The sequence below is a fragment of the Mus caroli genome, chromosome 15, assembly GCF_900094665.2.
Source record: "Mus caroli chromosome 15, CAROLI_EIJ_v1.1, whole genome shotgun sequence".
Lineage (NCBI taxonomy): Eukaryota > Metazoa > Chordata > Mammalia > Rodentia > Muridae > Mus > Mus caroli.
This window is the reverse complement of record NC_034584.1, coordinates 29516069-29533099: the sequence shown is the minus strand read 5'-3', so window position 1 is coordinate 29533099 and position 17031 is coordinate 29516069. Positions and strand designations below refer to the sequence as shown.

At 41.5% G+C, this 17031-nt stretch overlaps 1 protein-coding gene across 2 annotated transcripts in view; it reads left to right on the top strand.

Moving 5' to 3' along the window:
* The window catches only part of Nipal2 (NIPA like domain containing 2), a 110284-nt gene extending 96734 nt beyond the window's left edge, over positions 1-13550 (top strand). The window contains exons 7-11 of one of the 2 annotated variants that reach the window (XM_029469394.1): positions 1755-1890; positions 3715-3803; positions 7728-7791; positions 8861-8955; positions 10943-13550. In XM_029469394.1, the coding sequence (XP_029325254.1) occupies positions 1755-1890; positions 3715-3803; positions 7728-7791; positions 8861-8955; positions 10943-11055 (497 nt within the window). In that variant the 3' untranslated portion in view covers positions 11056-13550. The remainder of the gene's footprint in view (positions 1-1754; positions 1891-3714; positions 3804-7727; positions 7792-8860; positions 8956-10942) is intronic. The other variant, XM_021183905.1, reaches the window with a different exon arrangement.
* Positions 13551-17031: the final 3481 nt, after the last annotated feature.

Below are 17031 nucleotides of genomic sequence, written 5' to 3'. Positions count from 1 at the left end.
AATCTTCTGTACCTAGAATACAGTCAGTGGTTAATAAATGTTTGCCTAATATTTGGTATACCAAAGGAGAAAAGCTAAATTTTGTCCATCCAGAAATAACATTCCATCCTCAAATTTGACTGGAGTTATAGACTTCAGGATTTGAAAGCATNTTTCAAAAACATTTTAGTGAATTATGCAGGGCNTTGTGAACTAACATTTTANATACTGGAAGTTTGTTTCTTATATTANATGAATNATCAAAGAATCATAAAGTTCTAAGAAATTTAGTTCAAATATAGGAAGGAAATAAGGAGGGAGGGAGCACACTTGATACCTGCTAGGAAAGGCAAAGTCAGTTTTCTCTAATGGAGTGCCATTGGATAAATCAATCACACTCTAGGACAGGTCCCACAAAAAAAAAAGAAAGAAAGAAAGAAAGAAAATGCCTAGTTTTTAAGTATTCTTTCCATTATAGATTATCTTCAGAATTAGAAAAATGAAATTATGGAGGTTCTTTACCTATTTTAATCTATTCTTTATTTATTTATATGATCTTTTAAAAAGCTAAAAGCTGATATATTATGACCATGTAAGCCAATGGTAATACAGAAGTATTCTATCACGTCACCTTTTGGCTTATAATTGTTTGATTTCATGTAAAAGTTACTTGTGAACTTTCCTTTTTATGTGCAGTGTGTCTGTGTTTGTTCATGCATGTGCCTTGCTCCTGTGAGTGTGTGAGACAGACTGAGGCTGACTTTGATAAGTCTTCCTCAGGTGCCTCTCCACCTTTCTGAGACAGTCTCACTGAACCTGAACTGTTTCAGCTAGGTTGGCTGGCCAGGAAGCTCCAGGACTCACTGTCTACACCACCCCAGCCCTAGCAGTATGATGATAGATGCACACTCAGATCCTGTGTTTACACAGCAAGCATTTCACCACTGAGCCATCTCCCTGGCCCCTACTTGATAATTTTCTATGGATTTCAGCTAAAGTATGAAATTGTTTGCAACTTAATTTCAAAGGGCCTAAGACAGATAGAAAGCACTGGATTCCTATAGAAATGTGAGAAGAAACTGCACACTGGTCTGACAGCCCACACCTAATCTGTCTTTCTTAATTGTCCAATGAAAGTTTGTTCTCACCAGAGTCCCTCCTCAGAGCAGAACATCAGTAGCTGCAGCTATGCGTCATAGTTATGGCTCAGTCTGAGAAATGAATATCAGTTCTGGTTCTGCTCCTCTTGATTATCTTTTTCAGAAAGAAGAGAGCAGGGTCTAAGCATTACCAAAAAGTCTTAGCATAACCCTCTGTAAATTCAGGGTACTCAGGAAGTCGCTTCATGTCCTGTCTCCTTGTCTATTTATCTTTGAACTTTTCCATCTTTTATCACTTTCCCTTTAAAGCTGCATTAGCACTCTGACCTCTTTCTTGCCTTCATTGCTTATGCCTTTTCCACCTACTAGTGATGACTGTCTCCATGGTATCCTTCCACAGGCAGGGCTTGAAGTGAGTACCTTCCTCCAGAACACGAAGGCACCGGGTTCCATAGCAAACCCAGCAGAACTCTATGCGAGCATGTGTGTGTGTGTGTGTGTGTGTGTGTGTGTGTGTGTGTGTGTGTGTGTGTGTGTCTGTGTGCGTATCCCTGTACCCTCACAAACATTGTTCTGAAACCTTAACTGGCACATTTGTTACTCCAGCAAGTAACCCTAAGATATATATCTGTGTCTGTCTCAGATGTGTATTTTATTTGTGTTTTTATCTTCTAGCCTCGTTGACTGTGATTTCTGTGAAGGCTGTCTCGGGCATGATCACTCTTTCTGTGACGGGTAAAATGCAGCTAACTTATGCCATCTTCTACATCATGCTTGTCATCATGATAGCCTCTTGCGTTTTCCAAGTCAAGTAAGTCAGTGTCTATAAATTCCATGGCCTTTCAGACTTCCTGTGATTCTCTGTGCACTGGCTTAGAAAGTAATTGAGCTGAAATACAATGGGTCTCTCAAGCTGTAGGACAACCAGCTCGTCCAGGCCCAGCATTGCTTTCTTCTTCCTTCCAGTCATTCATTTGTACTGAGCACTGCCTTTGTGTCTTATACATTCTAAGTGGGGCAGTGATCCAGCTAAGTGCGCTTGATGCTTCCCTGATGCTCCTCTGCTTGTAATTAATACCCATCTTACACAGGTTGTCATTAGCAATAAATCAAAGGGGCAGGTCCACATCCATGGTTTCACTCTAAATATAGAAATGCATGGACCCCTCCCCTCCGTCTCTTAGCTCATGCTCATTAATTACCTAGAGATGGACAAAACCAGACATTTGGCCTGGAGGAAAACCCTTTCCGCAGAACTTTGTATCTTTGGCCAGAGTTTCCTTCATACCCATGGGATTTGAGAATGATTGTTTCATGTTTCTCTTGGGCCCTAATACTAGTGACATGAAACCTTTTTAATTCCTGTACACCCCCCCCCATCTGCTTCAGTCACTCTCCCTACTTGCATGTTGTGATTGAATCTCTGCCTGCTAGGCTCTTAAGAGTGAGCCACAGAGTTCATCCCAAAATGCTATGCAGAAGCATCATCCCTGTGCCCAGAAGGAAGCCAGAGCTCAAGCTGCTAATGTAGAGGGCTGGTCCTACAGATGGCTGCAAGCTCTAAGTCTTGTGGGTTGTGAGTCCTGGGTCACTTCCTAAGACTGAGCATGTTTATCATACTTGAATATTGCTATTCTGCCACGTTTCTGAATCACTGGTACCACAACAGCGCCTGTGGGGTTTACTTATTAGTCTCATTATCCTTATACCACAGTTCATCAATTTAAAGGTAGACACAGCTAAAGGAAAACTGCATCCTGTCAACCTTATTTAACTCTCTCCACCATCACAAAGTGAAAATGTAGTCTTCCACCTTGATTCCCATTAAAATTGCCTGAGGAGGTTTGTTTAGACAAGTGTATTCACACACACACACACACACACACACACACACACACACACGCACGCACATGCACACACACCAGCACGTGCACACACACCAGCATGTGCACACACACTAGCTTTATTCACAAACCTCTATTTTTTTTTTCAGTTATTTTTAGACATCTGTAGCTCCTTGCTGGATCACAAGTCATGGAGTCACTTGCCCCACCTAACATCAGAGCTTTTGAAACCTCCCAGGTGATGCCCATGCAAAGCACTGCTTTGTCTCTGCTGGAGCTGCATTCCCACACAGCCAGTGTGGGGACATGAGTTCCTGATGGTGGCCACAGCCCCCACATGTGCTCTGCAGCTGGAGCATCAAGGGTTGCTTTTGAAATGTTAAACATTCTTTTGCTTCTCCATCTCCTTTCTTGGCATGTGGCATGTTAGTGGATGGCTATATGTTCCCAGATATGATATTTAACAGATTCTCGCATCTATCTTAATGAATCAACCCCAGTGTGATACTGGTCCAGCAGCTTGAATCACTTCCAACTCAAACTTCTGTGGCCTTACAATATGATTAATTGCTTTTCATTGTTACTGCTGTTGGTTTAAACAGACCATAAAAGCTGACATCTGATCTCATGCATCAGATGTGTCTAAGCTATGACTGCTGACTGGAGTGCCCTCTCACTACACTTCCTGTCCCTTTGTAGTTGTAGCTGCAGAGCATACATTTCTTGAAGTTATTGTTAGCTATTGCTGAGCGCTGCTAACCCAGAGCTTTGGTAAATGCCATCTTCCATAGGTTCCTGAATCAAGCCACAGAACTCTACACAATGACCACAGTGGTGCCGGTAAACCATGTTTTCTTTACAACCAGCGCTATCATCGCAGGTGAGTTCTGGCTTTCCACATCCCACCACAAGTACAAGATGCTCTCAGAGTCAAAGAGGGGGAGGGGAACAAGGAAGCTTTGGGAGCCTATGTCCCCAACTTGCAGCCAGCATCTGACTTCCTCCATACTCCTCTCCTTTGTGTGAATGCTCCCTGGTGTTCTCTGCTTCCTGAGGCAGCTCAGTGCTGTTTGGAATGACTCTCATTAAACGAATGTTCTAATGACATTGGAGTTCAAATGAGTTTCCTTATGAGTTCAAGATATTCACTGTGTTCGGCTTTCTTGGGTCTTCTGCTTGCAGCTCCTTTTATTCAAAGTGACTGAAAATTCCTCTTAAGTCTTGCTTCCAGGCCAAATACCCCCAATTCTCTAAACTCATCCCTCTGTGCCCCTCAGCACTCTAATGAAAGAATGGGGTCCCTGCCCTAGTTTATCATTGCGAGGAAGGCATGACAAACTTGTGCATTTGCTATGTCCTCTCTTACAGCTCTTGTATTTTAATGAATACTTTTTACATTGCAGAGATAGTAATGTTACAAAGAACAAACTTAAAATTTGGTCCAAATCAAAATACAATAGATTCAACTAAATCATTTATAAGTTTGATAATGATAGGTCCTGGCTCAGTAGCTTATTGATGTATTTGCCATTTTCTCATCAGGCTACTGATAGACAGTCAGCCTCCTGCCTCTGCATCCCCTGTGCTGGGATCACAGATGTGTGCTACCAGGCCCAGCCCAGTGAACAGCTTCTTGAAATAATTTATTCAACCTCTGTTTCCCAAAAAAATATTGAACCTTGAAGAAATGCTTTTAAAAAAGATTATATCCCAAGGCATTTTTTTTAAAGTGTCTAGTGCTTTCTGGGAACAGTCGGTGAGAAAATACTGTGTGTTGGTACATCCTAGAATTATCTGAAAGTTAAAATAAACAAAAAGTTACAGGCATGACATACAGTTTAATAATCAATATACAGAAAAATATAAAAAAGATAATGTAGCTCCCGGAACAGAAGGTTTTCCAGCTAACAGGGCTGATATAATGCTCAGGGCACTGAGAAATGGTGATTAGGAGTGCTGGAACTTTCTGGAAATGATAACATTCATCTGATGCTATCATGTAGAATGGCAGTTAAGCCTTTCACTGGCCATCTCCTCCCCACAACACAAGGTATAGCATAAAGTTGAAGTGACACCATTTTCTTCCTACTGAGTTAGTACATGTGGCTGGATTACAGCAGCCAGCAAGGACAAGGCTGCATGGTCATAGGCACCCTCATGGGCCTGAGGAGGTAGGTCCGCTCTCCCAGAATTGAATTTCATTGAATTTATCAAGGACCTTAAAAAAGTTCCTACTCTGCTTCTACAAGTCAACAGCAAAACCACAAGTGACCTGTTTTTAAAATGGGCAAAGAACCTAAGTGGTCCTGCAAAGAAAATATATATTTGCCAACAAGCAAATGAACATGTTCATCAGTTATCATCAAGTAAATAAAATGAGATGCCTCTTCACAGCCTTTAGGATAATGTCTATTTGGGGCTTGATTTTTTTTATTTATTTATTTATTTATTTATTTATTTATTTATTTATTTATTTTGTCTTTGTTTGGAGGACAGTGTCTTTCTATGTCATCGTTGCTGGCCTATAAATCACTTTGTAGATCAGTTTGGCCTAGAAATCACTATGTAGAGCAGGCTGGCCTCAAACTGACAGAGATATGCCTCCGCCTCCGCCTCTGCCTCCTGAGTAATAGGATTAATGGAATATGCCACCATGCCCAACCAAAAATTTATTTGTTGATGTGTTTGTCTGCATATTATACATCTATATACCAGAAGAATCCAATGATAGTACAGTTATAGGCAGTTGTAAGCGGCCATCTGGGTACCTGGAATTGAACTCAGGGCGTCTAGAAGAGCGGCTAATGTTCTTAACTGCAGAACAATCTCTCCAACCCTAGGGTGACCAGTATTACAAAAAAAATCAAGTATCAGCAAGGATATAAAACATTAGTCCTGTACCAATGATATAAGTGAAAATATAAAATGATATATAATATGCAGTTACTCAAAAAAAAATTTAATTATTGTACAGCCCAGCAATTCTACCCCTGTGTATGTACCCCCAAAATGAACAAAAAATTGTAGCATTGATCATAATAGTATCCAAAAGAGAAAAACAATCCCAGGATCCATTGACAGACGAGTGGACAGAAAATGTGTGATGAGTACCTATGATAGAATAGTATTCACCCCTGAAAAGGAAAAAGATTCTGCCACTGGCCCCAGTGTTGATGAAACAGAAGGACATTATTAAGAGAATCAAGCCAATTACAGAAAGAAAAATAGTGAGCTCATCTACTTGCGTCAAATTCATAGAAACAGAAAGAAAAACATGGAAAGGAAGAGTTGAAATGTTTGATCAGAACTTAGCTTCAAGCTTTCAAAATGAAAGAGTCATCAGATAGGATGGTAAATGTTACAATATGTATATTCTAATGTGTTTTAAAATAAAAAAATAGAAAGTCTCTGCTCTCTAAAACAGAAGTTCCACTTCCTGAAACCCATTCTGATGACACAAAAGTTTCCTAACACTGGGGGAGCTATGCACTGAGAAGCGCAGTACTGCTTGACTAAAGAGCAGAGACACAGGTTACAAGCCCTTAGAGGAATTAACATTAGGGTGCATTGACCTAGATTAACAAAAACTTTAACATGACTACAGAGAGGTCCATTACAATAGAGGGAGTGCTTGGGAAATACTCATCCATGTGAAACTCTCCAGCAGAACGGGTGTGGTGGCTCATTCTGTAAGTGGAGAGGTCAGGCTGAGACTGACCAGCCTTTCCTAAGAGCAGGGCTCACCCTGCTCACCATGATGTCCCCAGCATGGACAGCAGCACCTCCCTAAGAACAGCAAGTTTTCTCTGCCCAACTAGCAGAACGAGCACCCCCACCTGCACGCATACAGCTAGCTTAAATTATCCATGATTTAAAGATTTTCTACTTAGTAAAAGCTCTGCACAGTGTTTGGGACTTTAAATGAAGGAATCATTGGGACTCATAGAGAGAGAAGAGAAGCTCATCAAAGCCTCTGATAGATGCTTTTCTTCCTGTGGCCTACAGGAGAAAAGCAGAGGAAGGAAATAGCTCCATGGAGAAAAATGGAGCTAGGGCAACACCAAGTTGCCAGAGATTTTTCTAGTGCCCATTTGGGCATCTGGCCGGACTTACAGAACACAGGGCACAGCCAAAGGAATAGCAGAGCTTCAGCAGGCAGCCTGGGGTAGAGCCGCCATGCCAGTGGCCTCCTGATCCACTCAGACTCTCAGGGTAGGTTTACTAACTCCTGATAGGAAATGATCACTGGAGGTTTGTTTTCTTGCAAGTTCCACAGAGAAACCCTGGACTGGAAAAGGCATTTCTGTTTACAGTTCTGGGAATACAGCTTAGGCAGTAAAGTGCTTCCCATGCGAGCTGTGTCTGTGATCTCAGAGCTCACTAGCTAGCCAGCCCAGCCAAATGAGAGACCTCATCCCTAAAACCAAGGTGGTGGACAGCTCATGAGAAAAGACCCTGAGTTTATGCTCTGGCCTCTACACACACAGAAATGCATGTGCATGCATATGTCTATGCATGCACACACAAATACATGCATATGTAAGCAAAAATGAAATTTCTCCTTACAAAAATACATAGGTTTTATAACATTGATAATTATATTAAACCTAAAAGCCCATGTAACTTAACTTTTGAGTAGTTTATAATGTAAAAATAGCTCACAGAGTCTTTAGATTAAAATACTGAATGTGCATTTTAGGGGAAAGCACATATAGAAAAAAGTATTGACAATTTTTTTAAATAATGTATTGCTATTATAAATTCCCTTGCCCCAAAACTAACTTTGACCTCTGATCTTATATAGGCATCATATTTTACCAGGAATTCCTTGGTGCTGCTTTTCTCACTGTATTTATATATCTTTTTGGGTGAGTACATGTCTCAGAGGTATGTGAAGTTCTATTAGCTATCTATATGTGTATATCTATGTATACCTGAAATATAGAAAATTGGACCTTACTAGAATAAACATATTTTTCAACTTCCCACTCTACACAAGACTGTGCCCTTGGCTTTGCAGCTTTTGTATCCCTTTGAGAGTTCTGAAACATTGAGGATTTTCAGTTCCAGCCAAATCATGATAAATCCATGGATCTGTGCCCTATAGAACTCTATCAGGCCCACCTCTCCCTTGGAAACTCTTAGGTTAGATCTCTATTTGAGAAACATGGATACCTTTTGGATCACCCAAAATAAAAGGCCAAGCCTGTGGTAGATCCCTAGTTTAGGATTCAATAGCTTCGGGTTGGTACCTGCCCTTTCTGTCTTAAAGTACCCATTAGACCTCTTTTAGAGACTTGGTGGATATCACTGCTAACATTGTTGGCAAACAGAACTAAACCTCGAAGATGTGCTGCCAATCAATAGCTGCTTCCATTGGCTCAAGTATACCCATTAATGCTTAGCTGCTTCTTGATCTGCTATTCAGCATGACCATTGTTATGCAAACTGGAGCCTAGTCTATTTTCAACATAGGAAACCATCTATCTTAAAAATTCAATTTCATAAGACATCTGGGCGCGGCCAAACTTCTGGGGTCTGGAAACTATGACTACTCTTATGGCCAAGGACAATGAGATTTCTTAGAAAATTAAAGAATAACTTGTTTTGTACTCATATTGCATGCCAGTAATGGGTCTGGGCATGCATGGATAGAAAACGAGACCTAATGTCTACCCAAAGGGTTTAGAGCTTGAATTAGCCTCCAGATGGTGAAAACCTGGGGTAGAGAGTTATTGGAAGCTGCCCAGCTCTCTGCTCTGCGTATAACTATTTCTGGCTGTAAGAATTACAACTAGTTTGAAGCAGTTTACCATAAGAAATGGTATATACAAAACCGGTGGAATTTATGTCATCATGTAGAAGTTAGAGCTCAGCTATTTAATATCATGAGCTGTTTCAGTATTCCTGTGTTCTTTATTAATGTATTTCTTACAGGTGTTTTCTGTCATTCCTTGGAGTATTTTTAGTGACAAGAAATAGAGAAAAGGAACATCTACAACAGTCTTTTGTTGACTTTGGAAATATTCCTGGTAAGAAAAAGATATGTATTTTTTTCTCTAATGTATACTAGATTATCCTTGGGCCTGAGATGGCTCAGTGGGTAAAAGTGCTTGCCACCAAGCCTGATGACATGAGTTTGTTTCCTCAGACCCACATGGTGGAAGGAGATAACTTCCCACAGTGTTCTCACCTCTATGCATGCATACATACACACACAAATACATGTACATTTTTAAATACAAAAAAAATGTATCCTTAGAAATTAATTATTGTCTAGACTGAAGGAAAGGCCATCTAGAGACTGTCATACCTGGGGATCCATCTCATATACAGTCACCAAACCTGGACGCTATTGTAGATGCCGGAAAGTGCTTGCTGAGGGAAGCCTAATATGCTGTCTCCTGAGAGGCTCTGCCAGAGCCTGACATACAGAGGCAGATGCTCACAGCCAACCATTGGACTGAGCACAGGGAGGAGTTGGAGAAGGGACTGAAGGAGCTGAGGAGGTTTGCAGTCCTAGGAGGGAGCAACAGTGTCAACTGGCCAGATCTCCCGGAGCTCCCAGGGACTGGACCACCAACCAAAGATGGAGGGACTCATGGCTCCAGCCACATATGTGGCAGAGGATGGCCTTGTTGGACATCAGTGGTAGGAGCAGTCCTTGGGCCTGAGGGTGTTCGATGCCCCAGTTTAGAGGAATGCCAGGGAGGGAATACAGGAGTGGGTAGGTGAGTGGAAGAGTACCCTCATAGAGGCAGGGGGAGGGGTATGGGATAGGGGTCTTCTGAAGAAGAGACCTGAAAAGGGGAAAATGTTTGAAATGTAAATAAAGAAATATCCAGTTTTTAAAAAGAGAGAGAGAGAGTAGTTAACCAACACACACACACACAATGAAAGAAATTAATCAATGTCAGCATTATTTGGGGTATTAACATAAAAACAAAATTTTTGCCTCAAGAAGTGTGTTTAGTGATGAGGCTCTGGGAGGTGTAGTGTTGGCAGTCTATCTATGCAACTGTTGAAATGACCAGGCTTCTTTGATGTGCGTTACCTGGTGGATCTCTTTATTGGGTTTCCTTAAAGAGTCAGTGGACATGGATGCATGGGGAATGGCAGATGCCCGACACCTATGACCCTTTGATAGGACGTCCAGGGACTGAGCATCACTCTTGAGGAAGGCTGAGGCAGCTGCTCTTGCAGATTGAGTCAATGAGTATCATCTTCTCAATGCTCATTTCCACTGAGAAACAACTCACCTTGGGTGCGTAGAGTACACAACAGAAGCAAAATCAACCTGTGTTTCCTGTCCTCCCAGCTTCAGCCAGCCATTCATTCCTAGCTCTTTGAGGGATTCGAGGTCACCTACAAGTTGCTGTGTAATAGAAGATAGTTCTGTCCACCATTCTATTAGTGTTGTGCCTTTAAAACCAGAATCATTTCTCTGAGATTGATGAATGGAGGCCGAGGAAATGTGTTTGGTATTCTTTGCCATGAGAGCTACCTCATCAACACACAGTGACAGAACAGACGTTTGTAACAACGATGCTTATTATGGCTTGCTTAAAACTGCTTTTGGGGTAGGGGAAGAAACAAAAATGCTGGAAAATAAAACGATTTTTTTTGTTTGGTTTTAAACTATTTTCTACTTCACAAAGCCTCATGTATAGGACCGGCAATGGCTTTTAAAGCTCCTGGCCCATAATGTTTTCCTTTGCTGTTATATGGACAGCAGTGTCTGGAGATGTGAGTAAGTTATGTGGCTCTCCTGATTGTTCCAACCTGTCCTATGCCCAGTACAGGGTGGGCAGACGTCATGTAGACGAGCATGTGACCATGTGACAAGTGCTATGAGATTTCTGTGGGACTTTCTTCCTTGACATTTTACCTTTTTCATTGAGAGGATAACCACATAGTATTTTTTAAAGGCATAAAATGTGGCCAGAACTGAAGAGAAATTATTAGGACATTTTTATCTTTAAGAGCTCCAAAGGTCTTTTATGATTATTATCTCCATAGGGAAACAAATGTTGGACAAAGTACAACCAGATTCAAATGGCTTATCCTATGGAACCTTGCCTGATGGAGGCGACTCAACAAGGGGCCAATGTGGAGAGAAGAAAGAATCCTAGGTTGACAAGAAGGATGGCTGTTGGCCTGCTATTCAATACCACCTTTTAAAGGATTGCACATGTTCGTTCTGTGTCAGCAGCTATTTCATGCTGACATGTGTGCACATTAGATTCACTTCTTTCCCCCACTGTAGACAATCAGGGCCTTCCTAATCTCTAACAGTCTAATGCTTTCATGGAATGTAACTGCGAGTGCTCCCCACACCCTGCATCTCTCCCTAGCAATCATCTAGCTGGATCTTAATGAGAGCCTGGCTGCTGGAGCAAGAATGTCACACAAAAATGTGCACTCGAGATCTGGCCATAGAAGGTAGAGGTTGCTTCTCCATGTGGCTTGCAGAATGTGCTTGTTGGCTTCAAAAACACCCTCTCACACTACAACCTTAGTCTTTAAAGGAAGATTTGATGTGCTTGTCCTTGGGCGCCTTCTATGAACCTCTCTTAAGGAACTGACTCCTTTTTCCCTGTTGTATGGCAAGTCACTGTCTCAGCCAATTCTATTAAAAATCTTCCTTTGAAAATAAAGAGCCTCATTACAAAATTAAGTTTACAGGGTTGTTCTGTAATGGCATCTGCTAAAAACTCTAAGACTGCTAGTGACATTCTATAGGGGGAGCATTTACAACATATGACTGTGCTCACCTCTGAGGCATATAGACTACAATTCAAACAACACACATATTATCACGGTCTCTGCATGAGTAAAGTGTTAAAATAGCTAAAACTCTAGAATGGTAGCATTTTCTCCAGCCTACACAGAAACTCAAGAAAAACTGTCATATGCCTTAAATTGTTACACATCCTATACTTTATCAGTGGGTTTCTACATCTTAACTTATGATACAAGTCTCAAAATGGTATTTAGTTTCTTAAGATATTTATACTGCACACTGTTTCCCCCCCCCCAAGTCCTCTAAATTTTTCTCCTTTTTCTAGAAAAGGAAAATCAGAGTTAGAGAAGAGGGTTTCAGCTCCTTGAATCTGGCCATAGAATATAGCCATGAGGTAAAACCTGAGCATAGGTGGCCTGTGTCCCCATGACTCTGTGACCACCTGCCATGTCTAACATAATGATGTTTCCTCATGCTCGTGGGCCTGAGTACCAGAGGCTTTGCACAAAGATCTCTGGCTAGGCCTGGTGCGAGGGTTCCGGTGAAGGGAATCGAGTGTGGGCAGGGAGGGGACAAATTTATTGTAACCAAATAAGAAGGCTCATCCTTAATGATATTTTAAAGCCTCGGGTCACTCAAACCAGGTCACTCAAGAATTGTGTTTGTGCATGGTGCTAAACCCAGAGCTAATGAAATACCAACCTGAACTATTTCTAGTCTTTTAATTTTTCCTATTATAACCTGAACTCCCGACCAAATTGGAATATCCCAAAGCCCACGCATAGTTTCTGAACTCTGGATAGCTATCAGCAATTCCTCCACCTTGAAAATTATCCATTGATCTAGCTGCTACAGTCATATAATTAACAATGTTTTACTGAGTGGGGGCAGTGTGTTGGCTCTGAGAGGTTCAGCTATGTTATGTATCCAGTGCCTTGAACTATGTGTTTCTAGTAAATCTTGACATTGGTTTCAAAAATTGGGAAAAGGGTTTTACTTGAACTATAGGACCATATTCGTAGCTACAGCACCTAGTTGTGAGCACTGTAGAATTTTGCAGAGAGAAACTTAACAATGGTTTGTTTGTACCCTCCAACATTTATACTGATGGTTTGAAGAAAAGAAATTTATGCAATACAGGGATGCTTTTGAAATCAAGATTACACATATAATGTATTCAGACCTAGTTTCACTGAATATGGTGCACCAGACAAAGGTGAAAAGAAGTGTTAGTCTACTGACTTATAGGATGCTTTGTTTGTCTTTCTCTGTAGTACTTAGTGCCTGACAACCAAAGCCATCCCATTCCTTCTGGCATTGTGAGCTGGGAACCCTTGGCCAACATTTGGCTCATCTGACTATTTGTCTAGACCAAGGACTAGCAAACTTTTTTAGTAAAGACAAAGTAAATATTTGAGGGTTTGTGTTGTCCATGTGGTATCTGTCCCCCCTACCCAGCTGCCCCATAATAGCATAAATGTAGCCATGGACAAGATGTAAACAAATAATAATGAATGTACGCCAACAGTTATTAAAAAAAAAATAGTCACCAATCTATGTCTGTACTTTGCCAAGCTCTGGTCTAAACTCTTTTCACTTTGCTATGCAACTGATTTTTCTTGTTTCTTGGGCACTGGATAGCTAAAAAGTAAAACATTAACACTTCTTGGTTTGTGACAAATCAGATACTTGATATTTGCATTAAGATCATTTTGCTTATATGAGAAATAAATGTATTTGTTTTGAGTTTATTCTCAGAGTCCAACTGTGTCTCTTTGTAAAGCAGTGGTTCTTTTACAGATACCACTAAGCATGCTGGAAGAATTTCTCCAGTCTCATGCACCACGTTGATAATAACTTTGGGAGCTATCTCTCATGCAGTTGACTAGCACACAGATCTCTCATGTCTGACAGCTGAGTTTAAATGCTTGCTTACCCTATGCTACAATACTTTCGTTACAAAAATCCCTTGAAAACTAATAAAGTAAGTTTTTTTCAAGCAAAGATTGAGAATGTATTCATTACAAACACACACACAACAACAATAACATATACAGCCCTAGGGTTTCTGTTCTGTAGTGGAAAAAGAAAAAAAAAAGAGGCAGATTGTGTAAATGAGGACAATTTCATTGCTACTCAAGAGTGATGTGACAGCATCTAAGTTTGGCTCTAAAGGAAGGAGTGTGATGGTGGACATGGCTGAAAGGAAGGGAAATATCGAGCTGAGCTCCTGAGGCCACTCTGGTCTCCAGGCATACAGCACACCACAATACTGATGATACATGCTCAGCCACTTTGAAGGCTGCCTCTGGGGTGACAATTTGATAGTGATATAAAGGATATAAATATACCAGTTTGCCTTATGCAAACTCTGAGGCTTGTAATTAGGGCCATCTGTGAACAAGCAACTACAAACCTAATGTATGTGTCTGGCACTTGTCAATACTTCCCCCAAATCCAGCCTTTTTACTATAAAAAGTTGTCCCTTTTATAATGACATATAAGTGGGATCATAGAATAAAAAGCATTTGAGCCTGACTTCTTTCATTTCTTAGCACACATTTATCTTCCCTTCATGTCCTTCATAGTTTCATAGTCTTTCAGTCAGATTGCTAGATTAAACACCACACGTTTTGCAGTGCTAAGAGCTCAAAACTGAACCTAACATGATTGTGTGAGGAATTCTCAGACAGTTTCTAATCGTTAGACTCATCAACAGTCTAGCTCTTGTTAAGCCATCTAGAAAAAAGAAATAAAGAAATCCACACATACACAGTTTCAAGTATAGACCAGTTTGGGGCTTTTGAACACAGTGCTTTAAAATAGTGCTTTAGCAATTGTGGCAAATAGAAGGAAGAGCCTTCCCACCCAGGAATCTTTGTGCCTGCCACCTTTCCTATCATCCTGAGGGTACCACACAACACACTGCCCTGTGCCAGGAGAATAAATCAGTTACAGGAGCTATGGCCCAACTAGGAAAACTCTTTCAATTTGGGTCTTTACTGAGTGTTACAGAGTCCCAACTACAGCATGAAAGAGGATTATCAAACCCATAACAAATAATTGATTCTTCAAGATGCACCCAGATGACCAAGCCATTGCTAGAAAGTTCACAGAGTCCCAGGCAAGATGCAACATCATCTCCATGTCCCGGGAAAGACCCTCCTTCCAAGGGATCCGGCAAGTCCACAACAGACACAGCTGGCCCGTTTCTGTTGGAGCAGTTGGTGTGGACCAAAACCCTTCGCACATTTGAGCTGCTGTCATGCAAACTTGAGGCAATCCTTCCAGCACATATGTATCCCACTTCTAGAACCTTCCCTTTCATGGTTCTAATTTTAAAATGGCCTCAGACATTTTCTGCAGTTTGAGCTCTCCTCTCTCTGTCCAGAGACCTCACCTAAGCCTTCTGAACACAATGTACCTACAAGGAAATGAGTCAGCTTAAGAGTGCCTCATCTAGAGACTCAAACCTTAGGATAGCTGCATGATTATAGACTACTCACCCAAATACCACATGACTCAAATTGGCAATTACTCATGAGGTCACTAGGTCAAAATTGATTGCCTACTATTTTAGTATTTGGTTTAGTGGGTTTTTTAGAGCAGTTTTGATTTTACTTCTTGAACATTGAGCAGAAGGTACAGAAATTTCCGTTATAATTCCAGTCCCCATGCTTGCAAAGCCTCTCCCTTATCAATGAACTCACAAGTTTGGGGGGTTTTATGTTGTTGTTTGGTTTGGTTTGATTTTGGGGGTCTATTGTTGTTTGGTTTGGGGATTTTTTGGTTTTTGTTTTTTGTTTGTTTGTTTTGTCAGCTTGCTATAAGCTAGAGTTATCTGTGAGATGGGAACAACAGTTGAAAAATTCCTCCATTCAATTGGCCTGTAGATAAGCCTGAGGAGCAGCTTCTTGATTAGTGATTAATGAAGAAAGGCCCAACCTTTTGTGGGTGGTGCCACCAAGGGCTGGTGGTCCTCGGAGCTATAAGAGTCTGAGGCTGGGCATGGTGGCCCGCACCTTTAATCCTAGGACCTGCAGAAGCAGGGGGATCTCTGTGACTCTGAGGCCACCCTAGTCTACAAATCAAGTTTCATGGCTGCCAGAGAGAGAGAGAGAGAAAGAGAAAGAGAGAGAGAGAGAGAGAGGAAAGCAGGCTGAGAGGCTGAGCAAGGCAGGAAGAGCAAGCCAGGAAGTAGCATTCCTTCATGGCTTCTGCTTCAGGTCCTGCCCTAACTTCCTTCAGTGATGGTCTGTGATGTGGAAGTATAACAAAATAAACCCTTTCCTCCCGAAGTTGCTATAGTCATGGTGTTTCATCACAGCAATGGTAAACCATAACTAAGACAACAGTCAGCACTGTTAAGACTGTTCTTTCAGAGGTCATGAGTTCAAATCCCAGCAACCCATGGTGGCTCACAATCATCCATAATGAGAAACAAAACAACCTATGGGCCGGAGTGAGTGTGACCTGGAGCAAGCATGACCAGAGCAAGAGAGAAAAGAGAAGGGGAGAAAAAAAGATCCTCTCTCTAAATGTGTTTGTGTTCACATGTATGTTCAGGTGCACACATTTGTTCAGGTGCAGACATGTATATGGAAGGCCCTGGTTGATGGCAGGAGTCTTCCTTGATTGCCCTCTTCCTTATTTTTGAGACAGGGTCTATCACTTGAATCCAGGACTCATTGGCAGGGCTAGTCTTTTGCTATGGAGATTCCCCAAGTTCTAAAATTACCAAATTATACCCCAGCACTTACATAGGTCCTGAGGTTCTGAGCTGTCATCCTCACATGTGTGCAGTAAGAGCTTGAGCCACTGAGCAATCTCCCTGGCCCTAACAATTAAGGTTCTTAGAGGGACATCAGCCTGGTTTTCTTGGGTGGCCTCTAAAAGTAGTAGGTATCCTTTAATAATATAGAAAAGGGGGAAATCCAGACTCAGTCACTTGAAAATGGAGGCAGAAATGAGGGTCTTGAAATCACAACAGAGAATTCCTGGAGCCATGTGAACCCTGGAAGAGATCAAGGATGACTCTCCCTTCACAGGGAGCACTGGCCTCTTAACCTTTGATTTGTATTTATATCTCAAGAAGGAAATATATTTATTTCTGTTGCTTCAGGCCACCAAGCATATGACAATTTGTTGCAGTAACCTAAAAAATGAACATACAGATTAACATGGTCTTTGAAGGGCCAGGACATAGGAGAAAACCTCGGCAAATAGACTCTGCATATCCTGGTAACATGGGGAGGCCCCTCCACTGGCCTCCAGTGGCTGGAGCTGATGTACATTTAAGAGTTTGGACTAAGCCGGGCGTGGTGGCNCACGCCTTTAATCCCAGCACTTGGGAGGCAGAGGCAGG